Source organism: Typopeltis vanoorti, chromosome 22 (assembly GCF_054136105.1).
Source record: "Typopeltis vanoorti isolate ZY-2024b chromosome 22, IOZ_Tvanoo_1.0, whole genome shotgun sequence".
Classification (NCBI taxonomy): Eukaryota; Metazoa; Arthropoda; class Arachnida; order Uropygi; family Thelyphonidae; genus Typopeltis; species Typopeltis vanoorti.
In genome coordinates, this window is record NC_143570.1 from 80,634,164 (window position 1) to 80,650,637 (window position 16,474).

Genomic DNA, 16,474 nt, shown 5'->3' on the forward strand with positions numbered 1-16,474 from the left:
GCTTAGTCTTTATTTGAGTTGTAAGTCAGCAGTTAGAATTGAAGGAAGTACAGGAAGATGGTTTAATGTTAAATCTGGTGTGAGACAAGGATGTACATTATCCCCTCTGTTATTCATTATCTATGTGGATCACATTATATAGAAAAGTGGTATTAAACATGATATCAAAATTGGAGACGTTAATGTCAGCTCTTTGCTTTATGTGGATGAAAATAAATCCGCTACAAGTCTGCAAGATTCTCTGACTAAATTGAATAACTGTTGTAATAGATATGGTATGAAGGTCAGTAATAAAAAGACAAAAACAATGAAAATAGGCAGAATCATTGAAAATGTCAACTGTGTTGTGAATGGAGAACCTGTGGAACAAGTAAAACATTTCAGCTACTTGGGCACAATTTTTAGTGAAGATGGTAAATTAAATATAGAAATAGACAACAGAATCAGCAAAGCTGGTATGGTGGGAAGTCACTTGAATAAATTCATATGGAATAAGAGAGAAATTAGTTGGAACACCAAATTAGCTGTATACAAGACAGTGTTCAAAACAGTTTTAACTTATGGATCTGAGAGCTGGGTCAGAAGTAAAACACTTGACCAAAGACTAGAGACCACAGATATGAGAGTCCTGAGAAAGATTATAGGCATGAACAGATAGCATCAATGGCAATATCATATTAAAAATGAGGATATTAGGGAAGAACTTGACATTGTCAGCATCCAGGAATGTGTTACCAGAGCTATCTCAGGTGGTATGGTCACTTAAACAATGGGCGAAGAAAGATTAGCAAAACAAGTGTTCTCTGCCAATGTGGCAGCAAAATGATCTAGAGGAAGACCGAGATATAGGTGGATTGATACGGTACAAAGTGCATTAGACGATAGAAATATAAGATCTGATAATGTTTGGAGTCTTGACAAGTAACAGACTGATTTGGAGGAAAATTGTAGATAGGAAGTTAGTAATGATGTAATTTGTTTCATGTAGTACTATCATATCCTGTACACCCTTTGAGGGTACATGGCAGAAATTTGATGATGATGGTTTGATGTAAAATCAGGGATAAGACAAGTATGCACTTTATCACCTGTATGGATCACATTATGAAATAAAAGTGGCATTAGGCCTGATATTAAAACTACCCCGGGCATTCGGTCACTTTTTACTAATGGGTTCATGTAAGAAGCACTAGACTATCTTATAGATCTGTTTCTTCCAATGATACACGTACATTATATGGGGAATGTATGTTCTAAAGTATCACAAACATGTTCAGAACTCTCCTTAACCATTTGTGAAGCATAAAACAAGGTGCCCAGTGAACCCTACAGCTGTATTGCATAAACAGAACATTATACAGACCAACACATAGTGTATATTTAAGTTAAGTTGGTGGTTAAATTGCATTATGAAAGAAAGTGATATTAAACCCGATATTACAATCAGTGATATCAACTTGGTTCTTTTTTTTTATGCATATAATGTTTCAGTGCAAAGTCTTATGGATTCGCTAACTAAACTGAATAACAGCTATAGCAAATTTGGCATGAAAATCAGCAATAATTAAATGATAACTATGAAAGTAGGCAGGAACACAGAAAACTTCCAGCTGCATTCTCAGTAGATAATTATTGAAAGTAAAATATTTTAGCGATTTAAGGAATACTTTTTAGTGAAAAATTAAATATGGAAATAGACAACAAAATAACTACTGCTATTATGGTGGAGAACCAGTCAAATATATTTATGTAGAATAAGAGAGAATTAACCAAAACACTAAACTAGCAGTAGAAAAACAGTGTTCAAACTGGTTTTAATTATGTATCTGACATTTGGTTTAAAAAATAAAGCATTTTATCAAAGGTTAAAGACAGTGGTGCACTCAGGATTTAATCTTGGAGGGGACCGGACCTCCGGATTTAACCATGGGAGGCGAGTTGAGTGGACGATTTGTGAATACACACTATGCATCTCATACGACCAATGACTGAGCATCTGCAGTGATCGATAATTCATAAGTAGTATAGAAATAGAAGACACGACACAACATAAATAAAAAAAATGAATTTTAATTAGGAAAAGATTTTTGGAAAATTTTCTAGTGTTTTTTCCTTTTCTTTGCCCCCCCCCCCCCCCCCTCTGGGTGCGCCACTGGTTAGAGACCACCAGATATGAGAGTTCTGAGAAAAATTAGGGGACTGCACAGGTGGCATCGATGACAGAATCATATTAAAAGTGAAATATTGGAAAGGAATTTGACATTAGCATTCAGGAATGTGTGAGCAAAGCTAATATAAGTTGGTATGATTACTTAAACAGAATGGAATAGAATAGGTTAGCAAAACAGCTGTTTGGTACCAAGATCTAGGTGTTTTAATTCGGTCAGAAATGTTTTAGAGGACTGAAATGTTAGAGATGACAATATTGGAGTGCTGCCGAGTAATAAACTAATTTGGAGGGAAATTGTTGATACGAGATTAATAATAATATCAACATAATCATATGTACTGTCTTAGTAGCCTGTACTCCTTGAGGATACATATCAGGAAACTGAAACTGTCAATCTGTGAATTGCATTGCTTTTGCTGGTGACAGATCTGGCAAAAGTTAAAACTGCAATGGAGATGAGTTGGGAATTGATGGTTTTTTCCATTACTTTAGATAGGACTTAGATAAGTGAGATAGGGTGGTAGTTGGAAGGCAATGACTTGTCACCCTTCTTGGGAATTGGGATTGAATATAGGCCAATTTCCATTTTGTGGGATAGATTCCAGTGGAGTATGAGAGTATATATATATATGTTACCGCTAAAGCTTGAAAGCTGTTAATGTGCACATTACCTAGCTAATCTGCAGATTAACTGATTTGCTCCGTTAACGTGCGGAATCAAGAGTTTTCCGCATTTTACCTAGGTAATGTGCACATTAACGGCTTTCGTATCGTTAAAGTTCAAAAGTTTGTTTCTCTCATTTCCTTTCCCTACTCCTTCCCCACTTTCCCTCCACTTTTAGTTTGGTTTCACCAGTGTCATGTTTTGCAAATTCATTTCCTTAATTGTAATAATATTTTAAACCGTTTGATTATTTGTATTATAGTTTTTTAATTGATTGATGATTGATTCTCTCAACTAATTTGTTGATTGTTTGATTGTATTAACTTGATTCTTTAGATATCGAAAAAAAAATAAATAACATTATGTTAATTTAAGCGTACAGAAACGTTGCTGTTGTTCCAGCAAAGATCTTATTTTCACTTTAACGAGTGCCTAGTAGGTCATGTACAGATTATCTAGGTAATTTGCAGATTACCTAGGTAGTTTGAGAAAAGAAACAATTTTCCGCACATTAACGGATCATCCTAGTTAATCTGCACAATACCTAGATAATCTGTAGAATAACTGATTTCTGCACTTTAGCGGTAACATATATAAGCGACATAGGATAGGACCCAGTTCTGGTGCACAAACTTTCAGAACAATTGGGGAAATGCTCTCTGGGCCAGTAGACTTTTGTGTGTCTAATTCGGACAGTATTTTTCTGATCTCATCCTGGCAAAAGGATATAGGGGACATCTGTAGATAATCTGTAGAATAACTGATTTCTGCACTTTAGCGGTAACATATATAAGCGACATAGGATAGGACCCAGTTCTGGTGCACAAACTTTCAGAACAATTGGGGAAATGCTCTCTGGGCCAGTAGACTTTTGTGTGTCTAATTCGGACAGTATTTTTCTGATCTCATCCTGGCAAAAGGATATAGGGGGCATTATATGTTGGGTGTCTGGAATGAAGTTACAGCCAGTTGCTTTGGTGAGAGACCAAAAGACTTGGCTTCTGTTAGGACAGGCTACTAGTTTCCTGCTTTTTGCTCTTTCGAACTCTGTTTTGGAAGCATTGATTATTTTTTACATCTATTTCGGGCTTCAGTAGAAGCTCTAAAGGAGGATGAGGCTCTTGATTTCAGCCAGTTATGGTATGGCTGGTGTTTCATCTGTACAGCCTTGGCACATCTTTTGGAGAACCAGGGTTTAGTTAGGGAATGGCAATTCAGGGTACTGTGTGAAATTCAACTGTGTGTGTTTCCATGCCGGTGAGGATTACTTTGGTAATATGTTCGGTGTATATGTTTGGGTTGGAAGGCCAGAGGCAGTAGCTCAACAATGGGAATGTGGCATAGAAGTTGCTGAAGCTGTCCCACTTGGCACTGTTATAATGCCAAACTACTTTTGTATGGGAGTGTCTGTGTAAGCGTTCCATGGTGGAGGAGATGAGCACTAGATTGTGGTCAGAATTACCCAGGGGGGCTCACTGCTTTCACTGTGCATTTGGAGGGGGTCATTAGTGAGGAAGAGATCTAGGAGTGGTTTGGATTATTTGGTATTCTGGTTGCATCTGAACAAGTTGTGTAAGGTTGTTAGTGATGGCAAATGTTTCAGCATCTCTGCCTCCAAGATCTGTACATCTGGAGGAGGAAAGCCAGCTAGTTTTGCGGACATTAAAATCTCCTAAGAGGATAATTTCGCTGTTGGGAAATTGGGATTGGAGAAAATCAGTTTTTTATATGGAGAGAAAATTAAAATGCTCAGAGTGGTTGGTTGCGTTGGGGGAGTGATAGAGACATGAATTTGACTGAGTGGGGAAGGAATATTTTCAATCAAAGAAGGTCAGAGTTGGATGATTCTAGGCTGTGTGCTCTCTGGCAAGGTATGTCGGAGTGGATGTATGTGCAGACATAACCCTTGGGACAAAAGTTGTTAAAGAGTGAATAGTTTGGAAGGTTAAAATAAATAGTGCTGGGGGGGGGTGAGATTTGAGTTTCTGTCAAAAAAGTAGGTGGGGTTTGGTAGATTGAAGGTAGTAGTGGACACTATTAAGGTTGGAGTTTAGGCCACAGATGTTGGTGAAGTGGATATGTAGGATTTTGTGAGTCATATGTTTGACCGTAAGGGTCTTGCACATTTCCTATGCAGTGCCTGCTTGATTTTTGCACCAATTTAACTTGTCTATAGTCGATGATTCAACTGTTGTCACCATTGTTACGTTTTTCTTGGAGTTGTATTCAAAGCTGCCGTCTTTGTTCCCTTGTGCAAATGATAAATCTGGTCGAGCATGTATGTGTGATTGGAGACAAGTGTCTTTGAACTTGTTGATCGCTGTTATTAGTTTTGATGTGCTTGTTGGCATGTCATAAGTCACTTTTGCTAGGCATGGAAAGTTTGTTCCGTTATTTCTTTTATTTATAGTTCCAAAACGATGGCACCTGACAATATTCTTAGAATCAATGTTGCATTCTTCAGCTGGTTTGTTGATGTCCTCTTTTAATGATTTCCGTTTTCTGTTGAAAAATTCAAAATAACAGCGTTGAATTTTTTGTTTTTGGCCTCTATCAAGTCGTTTACCATTGATGCGATTAGGTCACAGAGTTCATTTGCAGGCAAAGGCGACCTTGCATTGTGCTGGTCGTTACTTTGTTAGAGCTTAGCTTCCACTGCATGTATTTTGGAGGTAAAAGTTTCATTCAAAGCATTGATGTGCTATTCAAGGTTTTCGACATGTTTGCCTATGTTTAGAAGTTGTTTTACCGAAGGGAGGCACAGCGAACAGAAGAACAGCTGGTTAAGTTCAGTTAGTAGCTTATGCGCAGATTTGGCTATTTTGGTGCAGGAAGCATGCAGCCAGTGGCAACAGAACTCGCAGAATATACCCTTTTTTCTATCTGTGCCACCAGTTTTGCAGCTGCGGCACATAATAGGTTTGTCGACGCCACTGTGCTGGGTGCCTTTTCGCCATTGGCTTTTGTTGCTGCCTTCTTTGCTGCATACGGTAGGCATAGTGGGCGCTTAGACGTGGCTGATTTAGAATTGGAGACATAGCTGATTTAATGCACTATAAGTACTTACAGGTTATGTTGAAATATTTCGGATGATTAATTTTGATGAAAAACACAATAACAATAAAATGGGGAACACAAGTTTAGAGTAGCTTATCCACCGACGCCGCCTGGCAGATGATTAGCAAAGTTCTGTGATTTCTTCATCTGAATTACTCCAGGATGATGGATCTCTTTGTTTTTATTACCAGATAGCAGTGAGTTGAACCTTAGTTCTCCAGAGTGGTATGCTGGATGGAGCCTTCTCTCCTCCATGGGTAAGTATCCTATGTATGATAATTGCAGTTTGATTAGTGGGAACTAGACCTGTGGAGATAGAGGTGACTTCTTGGCAGTAGTCAAATTTCCTTATATAACTTTATTTCTTTATGTAATTCCAACTCACAAAAGGTTTTAAATCTATTAATGCATTTGTAAGGTTGGTGCCAAAGTTTTTTTCTTTTTCTGTTTTTAATTATTTTTTTACATATTACAGAAATTCCCTTGTATGAAACTTTCCCAAGCCACTTCAAGCATAATAGCTGTCACACTGGTTCATCTCTCTCTCCTAAAGAAAATCACAAAGATTTTGTGTAGCAGAGTTTGATCCTGCAGCCTGTTGGTTTAAAGATATAAAATTTCTGAAGTAAATTATACTTCAGAAATTTTATATATATATATATATATATATATATATATATATATATATGTGTGTGATTCAAACATGAAAGGCCACAAGACTGTGTAGGGGCAAGAGGAATAAAAGAAAAGAGAAATCTGTTCACGTTTTGATTGAACAGCTGACGGTTGTAATCTTTGGGGAAGGCAGAGTGGGGGAGACTGTTCCAAAGGACAGAAGTAAATGGAACGAAAGAGGAAGCAGTGAATTTTAAGATTGACTGTAAAAAGGGTGTTGGCTTGCAGTGGGCTCTTTTTAAATGATTTTGGAGGAGAACAAAGGAATAATAGTGGCCTAATCAGCAGAGCATTATCTGTGAAAGTATCTGTAGAAGAGGCACAAGGTAGAAACTGAAACTGAATGTCTCTGAGACAGAGGGATCATTAATTAGCCGGAATGCCCTATTCTGGATAGAATCAAGTAATCTTGGAGAGGATTTTGGTGTACCACCCCAAATATGGGAGCAATATCCAATGGCTGGGCAGATTTGGGTTTTGTATAGAGTTAGCAACTGTGAAGGTGGGAAGTAGTGTCTTGTGTAGAACAGTACACAAAATTTTTTGGCAGTTGCAGAAACTAGTTGAAATGTAGTTGTGCCAGGAAAGATTGGAGGTGCAAGTCAGTCCAAGAAGAGAAAGCTGATTGTGTTTGGATATCTCGGTATTACTGAAGGCAAAAAGGAGGGATGTGAGCTCTTTCTTGCGAGAGATCAGACCGAACTGAGTTTTGGTAGCATTGAAGTTTACAAGGTTGTCCTTGCTCCACTGGGATATAGTTAGGAGATCTGAGTTTAGGTCACTCACGGGTTGTGGTGGATCTTGAGGATTCTAATACTTGAATCTGATACTAGCACTACATGGTTTGTTGAATGAAAAGTAGGAATGGAGTGTACTGTCATTGGCAAAGCTATGGATAGGGTTCAAAGTCTGTGAGAGCAGATCATTTATATACAAGAGGAAGAAAGTGGGTGAAAGAACAGAACTCTGGGGTAGTCCTGCATTGGTGGGAAAATCGTCCACCATGGAGGAGAGTAAACCTTCCACGATGACACATAGCGAGCAATCTGTGAGGAAGGCAGACCATATGATGGGCAGTTTAAGTAAGCTCCTGTTCCAAACCTAATCAGATGCCTTTGAAATGTCAAGTGCAACCATGTGAGATTCTCCATATTTCTCCACCTGAGTCCAGAGGTCAGTGGTGAAAGCAAGATCAACTATAGATTGTGAGTCACTGATTGTTTGATATGTGTGTAGGTGGTTCAAGAGTTGGTTACTGATGGTTGTTGATTTCCATAATTTTAGAGAGAACAGAAGTGAGAGCAATTGGATGGTAGTTAGTTCATTGACTTTTATCACCTTTCTTTGAGATGGTCTTGATGTGGACCTGTTTCCATATTGTGAAGTAGATGCCAGTTGAATAGGATAGGTTGAAGATGTGATACAGGATAGGTGTTAGTTCTAGGACACTCTTTTTTAACACGGTAGGTGGGATACCATCATGACCTTGTGTGCCTTGTGTTCAAGTTATTTAGATTTCTTTGGATTTCTTTTTGTGGGAAGACTATGGGATACATGAAGGGAGCTGTTGTTTGTGAAGGAGAGAACTTTGCCCAGGTCATCAGTGTGGGAATTATAATAGAAGAGTGATTCCAGTAAGTTAGCCTTGTCTTTAGGTGAGGTAACTACAGTACCATCTTGATGTGAGAACGGTGGAAACCTGGGTGGGCAGAAGTTGAGCTTAATCTCCTTGGCAAGGGACCAGAAGGAGCGAATACCACTTGGGCAGGAGGTGAGTTTGCAGCATTTTTCTCTTTCAAAGTCTGACTTGGACTTGATTCTTTTACATCTCTAGCAAGCTGCAGAGTGGGCAGCTGGAATTTTGGTCTTGATCCATTCGTGGAAGGCATAGGTTTTTTCTTTTACAGCATTGGCACATTTTTTTGAGAGCCACGGCTTGGATTGTGGCTGAGAATTTGGGGTGGAATAACCGATGAAAGCTTTCATTCCTGTGAGGATGACGATCTGTTATTCAGTCTGAGCTGGCATTTGGATCAGAAGAACTGAAGCAGTAATCGGGCCATGGGAAGGACGAATAGAAGTCACGGAAGTCTTTCCTGTTATCATGGAAGTCTTTCCTTTTTCTTGTAGTGTCAAAGGACATGAGACTATGAACTGTTGGATGAAGGTTCTGTGGCAAAAGAAACTTGTATGAGATTGTAATCCTAGCTACCAAGAGGAGAACTGAGAACCACAGTATACCTGGAGGGGAGGGGGAGCTTGTTAGGAAGTGGTTCAAGTGTGTTGGCAAATTGGAGGGGATTATCAGGTATTCTGGTAGGAAGATTGATGATCTGAGATAGGTTATTGCTGATGGCAAACACCTCAGCATCCCTGCTTGCTTGATGGGTGATAGAGAGAGAATATGAACAGGACAGGTTGATTTGGTTAGAGAAATTTTGAGCCAAAGCAGATCAAACTGTAGGGATTCAAGGATTGGTAGTGTCTGGCGCAGTATGTCGGTTCTGATGAATGCACACGTGCTGCTCTTATGATGGAAAGAGCTGTGTAATGTGTAGTTTGGGTAGTTAAGTGAACATTTGGAGTTCTGTTAGGAATAGTACTTCTAATTTTTTAGGAAATGACAATGTAAACAAAATTATTAATTATGAAAGCTTTAATTAATAAATATATTTCGGCAATTTTACATTGCCATCTACAAGAATTATGATAGGAATAGTAATTCTGGTTTAGAATGACTCTAGGTGATGGTGCACATAATTTATATTACTGTTTAGGCCACAAATGTTGGTGAATTGGATGAGGAAACTTTTTTTGGTAAGAATTAGTGTTGGTGGGTTGTTTTGCTGGATTTCTGTTTTTTTTTTTTTTTTAAATGATTTTTCTGGTTGAATTTTTGATGTTATGGTTGGATTTTTTTTTTAAACTATTTTTTGTGAGAATTCTTGAGATCCACAGTAAAATCACATTTGTTTGGGTTGTGGTCCATTGTATTTGGTGAGGAAGAGATAAAGAGGAAGTGGAGCATTCAGTGAGAGGTGACAGACTTGCTAACATACTGTCCACACAGAGGAAACACAGTCTCCTGTCCGTACGTTGGCCTCGATTCCTCCTGCAGCCACAGCATTTGGTCTCCCTCCAGTCATGAACTGGCAAAATATGTGGTTGCAGGATTTGTCGCTAGCTGATCCGGAAACCTCCAGATTCTCAACTAACTGGTTTTGTCCCATTTACTAACCAGGAGCAGGCCAAATGACAGTAAATAGTTTATTTTTATATATAGTTTAATTTTTTTTTTAAGAATATTACACGCAAATAAAAAACAAAAACAAGAAAATATAATTTCTTGTCTAGTAATAATGATTATTTCTTCCTAGTGGGTAGTGTTGGTGAAGGAAGGGACTTTCTACACAATCATCTAATCCAGTGATGAAAAGAAACTTCAGTAACAGCATGCTGTCTTCAGGATATATAGAAATATACCCTCTGTCCATAAAGAAACCGAACTTTTGATAGAAAATAAAACACAGGCCAATTATAATTATTCAAATCATTTATTTCAATCAATATACTCTCCCTCAGCTTCGATACAGCATTAAATGAGTATTTAACAAACGCTGTTAATTTGTTAAATGAGTATTTTATATCGGTTTTTGGGATACTGTTGAGGGTCGTAGTTACTGCTGCTTGAATGTTTTCAGTGGTGTCATATCACTTTCCTTTAATCGGCAAATGAAGTCGGGTGAAGAGAAAGAAGTCACAGGGCGCTAAATCAGGTGAATATAGCAAGTGATATCCAACACATAAACTTGGTTTTTGCTCAAAAACCGTCTCACAATGTTCAAACGATGAGATGGTGCATTATCATGCAAAAGTGACCAGCTGCCTGCATCACGATATTCATGCCGTACACGACTAATCACTTCAAAACTTCGAGATAAAACTCACCAATGACTGTTTGGCCAGGAGGAACGAATGCTTTGTGGATAATACCCTTGGAATCACAGAAACAAACCAGCATTGTCTTTACTTTTTTCTCCAAGAGACTTTTTTTTTTTTTTTTTTTTTTTTTTTTAATACTCCTCTTCTGGTGGTCTCCACTCAGCACTCTGGCGTTTTGTTTTGGGCTCATACTCAAAACACCAAGTTTTGTCATCAGTAATGATCGTTTCAAGGAAGTTTGAGTCCTTGCTGTGTTCAATTCGATACATTTTTTGGTCGTTGGCCAACTTGCGGGGAGCAAATAGAGAATTCAATTTACGAAGGCCAAAACTCTCAGTCAAAATGTTGTACACAGTTGATTTTGGAATCTCCAATTCATCTTCAATCAATGTCATGGACGATTTCGGGTTTTCTTTGATGAAATCATGCACTTTTTGTATGTTAACTTTGCTCAGTCCAGTTTTTGGTACGGCCCAGTTTCGTTGTCCTCAAGCGTCTCATGACCACTTTGAAATCGCTTAACGACTCGTGAACTTGAGTACGGGATAAGCATTCATCACCATATACTTTTTGAAGCATTTGTGTTTTGGTAAAACTTTTCCAAAGTTTAACACAAAAGTCAATCGCAGCTCTCTGTTCGAAACTCATTTTCCGACCGTTCGCCAAAACACACCATCACTCTTGGCACTATAGCTCGGCTTCTAATGAAACAAATGTCATAAACAGTTGACACAACACTAATGAAGGTTGCCACTTTCGACAACAAAAAGATACAACAGGTGGCTCCACTAGTTTTTTCTATTTTTGAAAAAGTTCAGTTTCTTTTTGGACAGAAGGTGTATCAGGACTATCTTTTCGCTTAACCATAAATGGTCAAGAAGTCATTGGAATAATAAACGATAAGGTGCAAGTCATGAAACTGCTCAGAATACTAGAATTATATGATGTGAATGGAACAGTTGCACAAGTATTAATCATCTATATATATATATATTAGATAAAATTAAGAATATTGCTGATGTTGATTCACTACAGATTTGAATTGAAAAAATGATTTGAAAAATAATGCATTGATGGAGCTGTGCTTCAGAAAGTAGATGAAATCTTGGGGTGATCATAGATAGTGATAGACTGAAGTTATATGATAAAAGGCACATTGGCATGTTGATAAGGAGATGGTGCCTCTATATAAGGCATGGGTCAGACCACACTGGCTATTGTGCACCAGTTTGGTCACCTAGTTTTCATTGTGATGTGGAAAAACTAGAGATGATCTAGAGACAAATGACCAAAGTGATATTGGGACTGGAGTGTTGGCTATGCAGAGAAATTGAGGGAATGTGGATTATAGAGTTTGGTGGATAAGAGGAGATATGATAGAGACTTTCAAGTTGGTTAAGGGATTTTACAAGATTAATACAGAAGAAATTATAAAAAGAATGGATAGGAAGAAGGGAATAATGAGAGGCCATCCCTGGAATTTGTATAAAGATATGGTGAAGAAGGCTGTGAGAAGTAGATCTTTTACATGGATAGTTGTTGGTGAGTGGAACACATTGCCAGAGTGCATTGTGAATGTGGTAAGTGTAAATGATTTCAAGATTCAATATGATATGTTGTTAGATGTGGGTGTCTCCCAACATGAGTCTGCTGACTCCATACAGTTTACTGCAATAATAATAATAATACACACAGACACACGAGATTTTCCCAGGAAATTCTTGAACTTTTGAATTATGGTACCAAGCACTACTAGCTGTGTGCTACATATGCTGCAGTCTAGCAGCAACATTTGGAAAGAGCCTAGCAAAAACTGCAATGTGATATTTTGCTTAGTTTTTGTACTTTATGTCAACATGTATTCGATGCTTCTGGCAATTTTTTGTTATGTTTAAAAGGAGTGATTTTCGTGATCAACGAATTTGTGTGAAGTTTGGAATCAAATTGGGAAAATATTTTGCAGAGTCATTTGAAATGTTTAAAATAGCATTTGGGAATAAGGCTTTAGGCTGGAATCAAACATACAAGTGGGGTAAATATTTCAAAGATGGCTGAACTTCAGTCAAAAATTATCCCCGTTCAGGACGACCATCAACATCGAAAATTAATGCAAAAGTTCATGAAGTCATCTGCTGTAATAATCCCATTTAACTGTTCATGAGGTGGCTGAAGAAGTAAACATTTCAAAAACTGTCATGAGATTCTTATGCAAAACTTAGGCATGCATCACACTGCATCCATATTTGTGCCTTGCCCTTTGACTGACGATCAAAAACAAATTCGACTTGATGTGAGCCAAGAGCTTTTCAGTTGAGCTTACAAGGATGAAAATTTTTCAAAAAACATCATTACCAGGGATGAGACATGATGTACAGTTATGACATCGAAACAAATCTTAGTTTGTCACACGGGGTGTCAAAATTACCACAACCTAAAAAAGCAAGACAAGTTCAGTCAAACGTCCAAGTGATAATGACAGTTTTTTTTTCTATTCTGAGGGCATTGTTCATTTACCATGAATATCTTCCATAAGGTAAGACAGTGAATAAGAAGTATTATATTGAGGTAATGTAACGTTTTAGTGAGGCTATCAGAAAAAATGCCTGATGCATGGAGGGAAAACCGATGAATGCTTCATCATGATAATGCTCCCGCACACACACATCATTACTAATCTGTCAATTTTTGGCAAAATGCAAAACAACGGTTGTTCCACAGCCTGCTTACTTGCCTGACTTTACACCAGCAGACTTTTTATTTCCCAAATTGAAATTGAGGATGGAAGAAATGCTGGCAGTAGTGTATATAAAATGGATGAGAGTACTTTGAAGACGACAAGGCTGAATCGTTTCTAAGTTCATCATCATCATTAAATTCCTGACATGTACCCTCAAGGGGGGTGTACAGGATATGATAGTACTACATGAAAAATTTACATAATTACTAACTTCCTATCTACAATTTTCCTCCAAATCAGTCTATTACTTGTCAAGACTCCAATATTAACATTATCAGATCTTATATTTCTATCGTCTAAGGCACATTGTACCGTATCAATCCACCTATATCTTGGTCTTCCTCTGGGTCATTTTCCTGCCAACCTGGCAGCGAACACTTGTTTTGCTAATCTTTCCTCGCCCATTCTGTTTAAGTACCATATCACCTGAGATTAGCTCTGCTAACGCATTCCTGGATGCCAACAATGTCAAGTTCTTTCCCAATATCCTCGTTTTTAATATGATATTGCCATTGATGCCATCTGTTCATGCCTCTAATCTTTCTCAGGACTCTCATATCTGTGGTCTCTAGTCTTTGGTCAAGTGTTTTATTTCTGACCCAGCTCTCAAATCCATAAGTTAAAACTGGTTTGAACACTGTCTTGTATACAGCTAATTTAGTGTTCCGACTAATTTCTCTCTTATTCCATATGAGTTTATTCAGTTAACTTCCTACCATACCAGCTTTGTTGATTCTGTTGCCTATTTTCATATTTAATTTACCATCTTCACTAAAAATCATGCCTAAGTAGCTGAAATGCTTAGCTTGTTCCACAGGTTATCCGTTCACAACACAGTTGACATTTTTAACAATTCTACCTATTTTCATTGTCTTTGTCTTTTTAAGTTTCTAAGTTAGATAGGAAAAATTTTATTTAAAGAGTTTTGGAATTTCCTAGACAATCTTTGTATATACAGTCATACCACAAAGTTACGCTGTAGGTGGGAACAACAAAAAACGTGTAAGTCGAATTCGCGTAACTTGGGTATAATTTGGCATACAAACATTCAAAATATTAATCGGGACCAAAGGTTTACAAAAACACTTATATTTTTTAAGAAATATAATCATAATTGTAGTTTTTCGTACATAAAAAAAAAAGAAAGTTTCGATGTCAGTGGTTTCATAAAATCTAATAGATTCATCTGACAGCATAATGTCTTTTTCTTGTCATGCAAAATTTCTTCATAGCAAGCTAATGATTTTTTTTATTCCTTACCTTGTGGCTCCAATTCATTCCTCGTTAGAATCTATGTCCTCCAAAATCTGTAAACCTTCCTTTTATGATTGTTCTTACTGTGGATTCCTGTAAATCAAACTACTTTGCTAGCTCACAAATTTTCAAAATCCTTAATAATGTTGAGTTTTGTTTCCAAAGTCTAATGTTTTTCTTTTCTTGCTAGCTGTAGAAGAATCAGACATGCTTCCTTTGGACGACATTATTATTTTTTATGTGATAAAATTTTTATCAAGAACATAACATTAAACAATCGCAAGGTTTGTAGATAATAAAAATCATGTATGAATGGAGACCGAGCGAAACACGTCAGTGCTTGTTCACAGTATGTGCGACACTGGCGAATGCAGCCGGCGCCAGAAAGTTATGACTAGTGGTGAAGCGGAACGGGAATACGTACATACATGAAACCGCGTAACTCCGGATTCGCGTAAGTCGGGGTATGACTGTATCTATGTAACATATATATAGATATGTTTTTAAGTTTCTTCTTCCCCACAAACAGTTGTAAATCTGTTGTACATTTTTGGACCATTGGTGTGTTAAGGGATTAGATAATCAGGAAACTTCTCTTAAAACCAAACAGGGAAGTTGGACAAGCCAACAAAGTCTTGTAATAAGCAGTTTGGAATAACACCAGGCAACAAAAATTATCTACATATAAAAACTCATATGAAAATAGTCAGAAATAAAAAAAGGCAGAGTATGAAAATAGGTAGAACATGAAAACATTTTCTCTTTAATTTTTATTGTTATTATTGTCTTTATATAATACATGGTTCTGTTATTAATAGAGCTAATACTTCTTATTAGGTTTAGAAAGCTTGGAGACTAATGATGATGTTAATGAAGATGAAATGTTAGGAGATGATACATTTTCTGTAGAAGATGTGAAACATACTGGGCATGATATTAGTGAGGAAGAGATTTTAGCTGCAACAGCAGAGTCTTCTCCAGAGTCAGATAAGTTATCCCCAAAACTCAGTCATAATTCATTATCTCATCTCTCGTCATCCCCAAAGGCAAATGTAGAAAATGAAACTAAAGAATCCCACATTTCATCACCGCATCCTAAAAAGACTCTGAATTTAAAACGAGCACTGTCATTTAGTGTTATTGCAGAACCAGTTGCAATATCAGAAGAAAAATCTGAAACTAAGAAAAAAGTTGTCAACATATCACTAAAGAGCATGACTGCTGAAGAGGTAAGTTTATTTTATTTATTTCCCCACAGTCATCTCTCAATACATCAAACACCATCATAACAGATTCACTCATAACAATCGATCAAAAATCCAGTTCTAAAGCTTCCTATGTACAGTGCTTTGCTTAAAAAAATAAATGACAAAATCACTATGTCAGAATATCCACCATAGCAAATTATTCTGACCTAATGCCCCATATGTATCGTGCTGTGCTTAAAAAATAATAATAAAATCACTGTGGAACTGTGGTCCATACAAGTTTTCTGTAGTGAGAGTTGATTGTTCCTGTTTCTTCCATTTAGTTTACATTTTAAATTTTATTAATTGGTTAAGAAAAATACTTCAGGAAACATTGATTTGTAAATATTCACTGATATCTCTTCCTTGAATTGGTAAGGAGGCTTGTATGCCCAAAGTAGTTGAAGTGCTGTGCCAATGAAAACCAAGTTACTGGTATCTTAATCCTCTAGTTGTTTCCATTGTGATTCTGATATGTTGGAGAGAGCACAAATGTGAGAGTGTTAACAATGATATCAGGATTGCGGAATACATTATGAAGACAGATTGAGAATTTGTAGACTGCAGACACTGAAACAGGAGAAAGAAGGGTGATATGATTGAGACTTACAAACTTCTGAAATGGTCATACAGGATTTCAATTGATGGAATTTTGAATTCATGGAGGGTGGGGAAAGGACAAGAGGGCATCCTTGGAAGCTGAGAATGAAGGCTGCTAAGAAAGGGGG

General features: G+C 37.3%; 1 protein-coding gene across 1 annotated transcript in view; it reads left to right on the forward strand.

Moving 5' to 3' along the window:
- Positions 1-16,474, forward strand: part of LOC150094514 (SAP domain-containing ribonucleoprotein) — a 282,266-nt gene that overhangs the window by 42,456 nt on the left and 223,336 nt on the right. Inside the window, exon 3 of the mRNA XM_090412228.1 lies at positions 15,337-15,728. Coding sequence (XP_090268354.1) covers positions 15,337-15,728 — 392 coding nt within the window. The remainder of the gene's footprint in view (positions 1-15,336; positions 15,729-16,474) is intronic.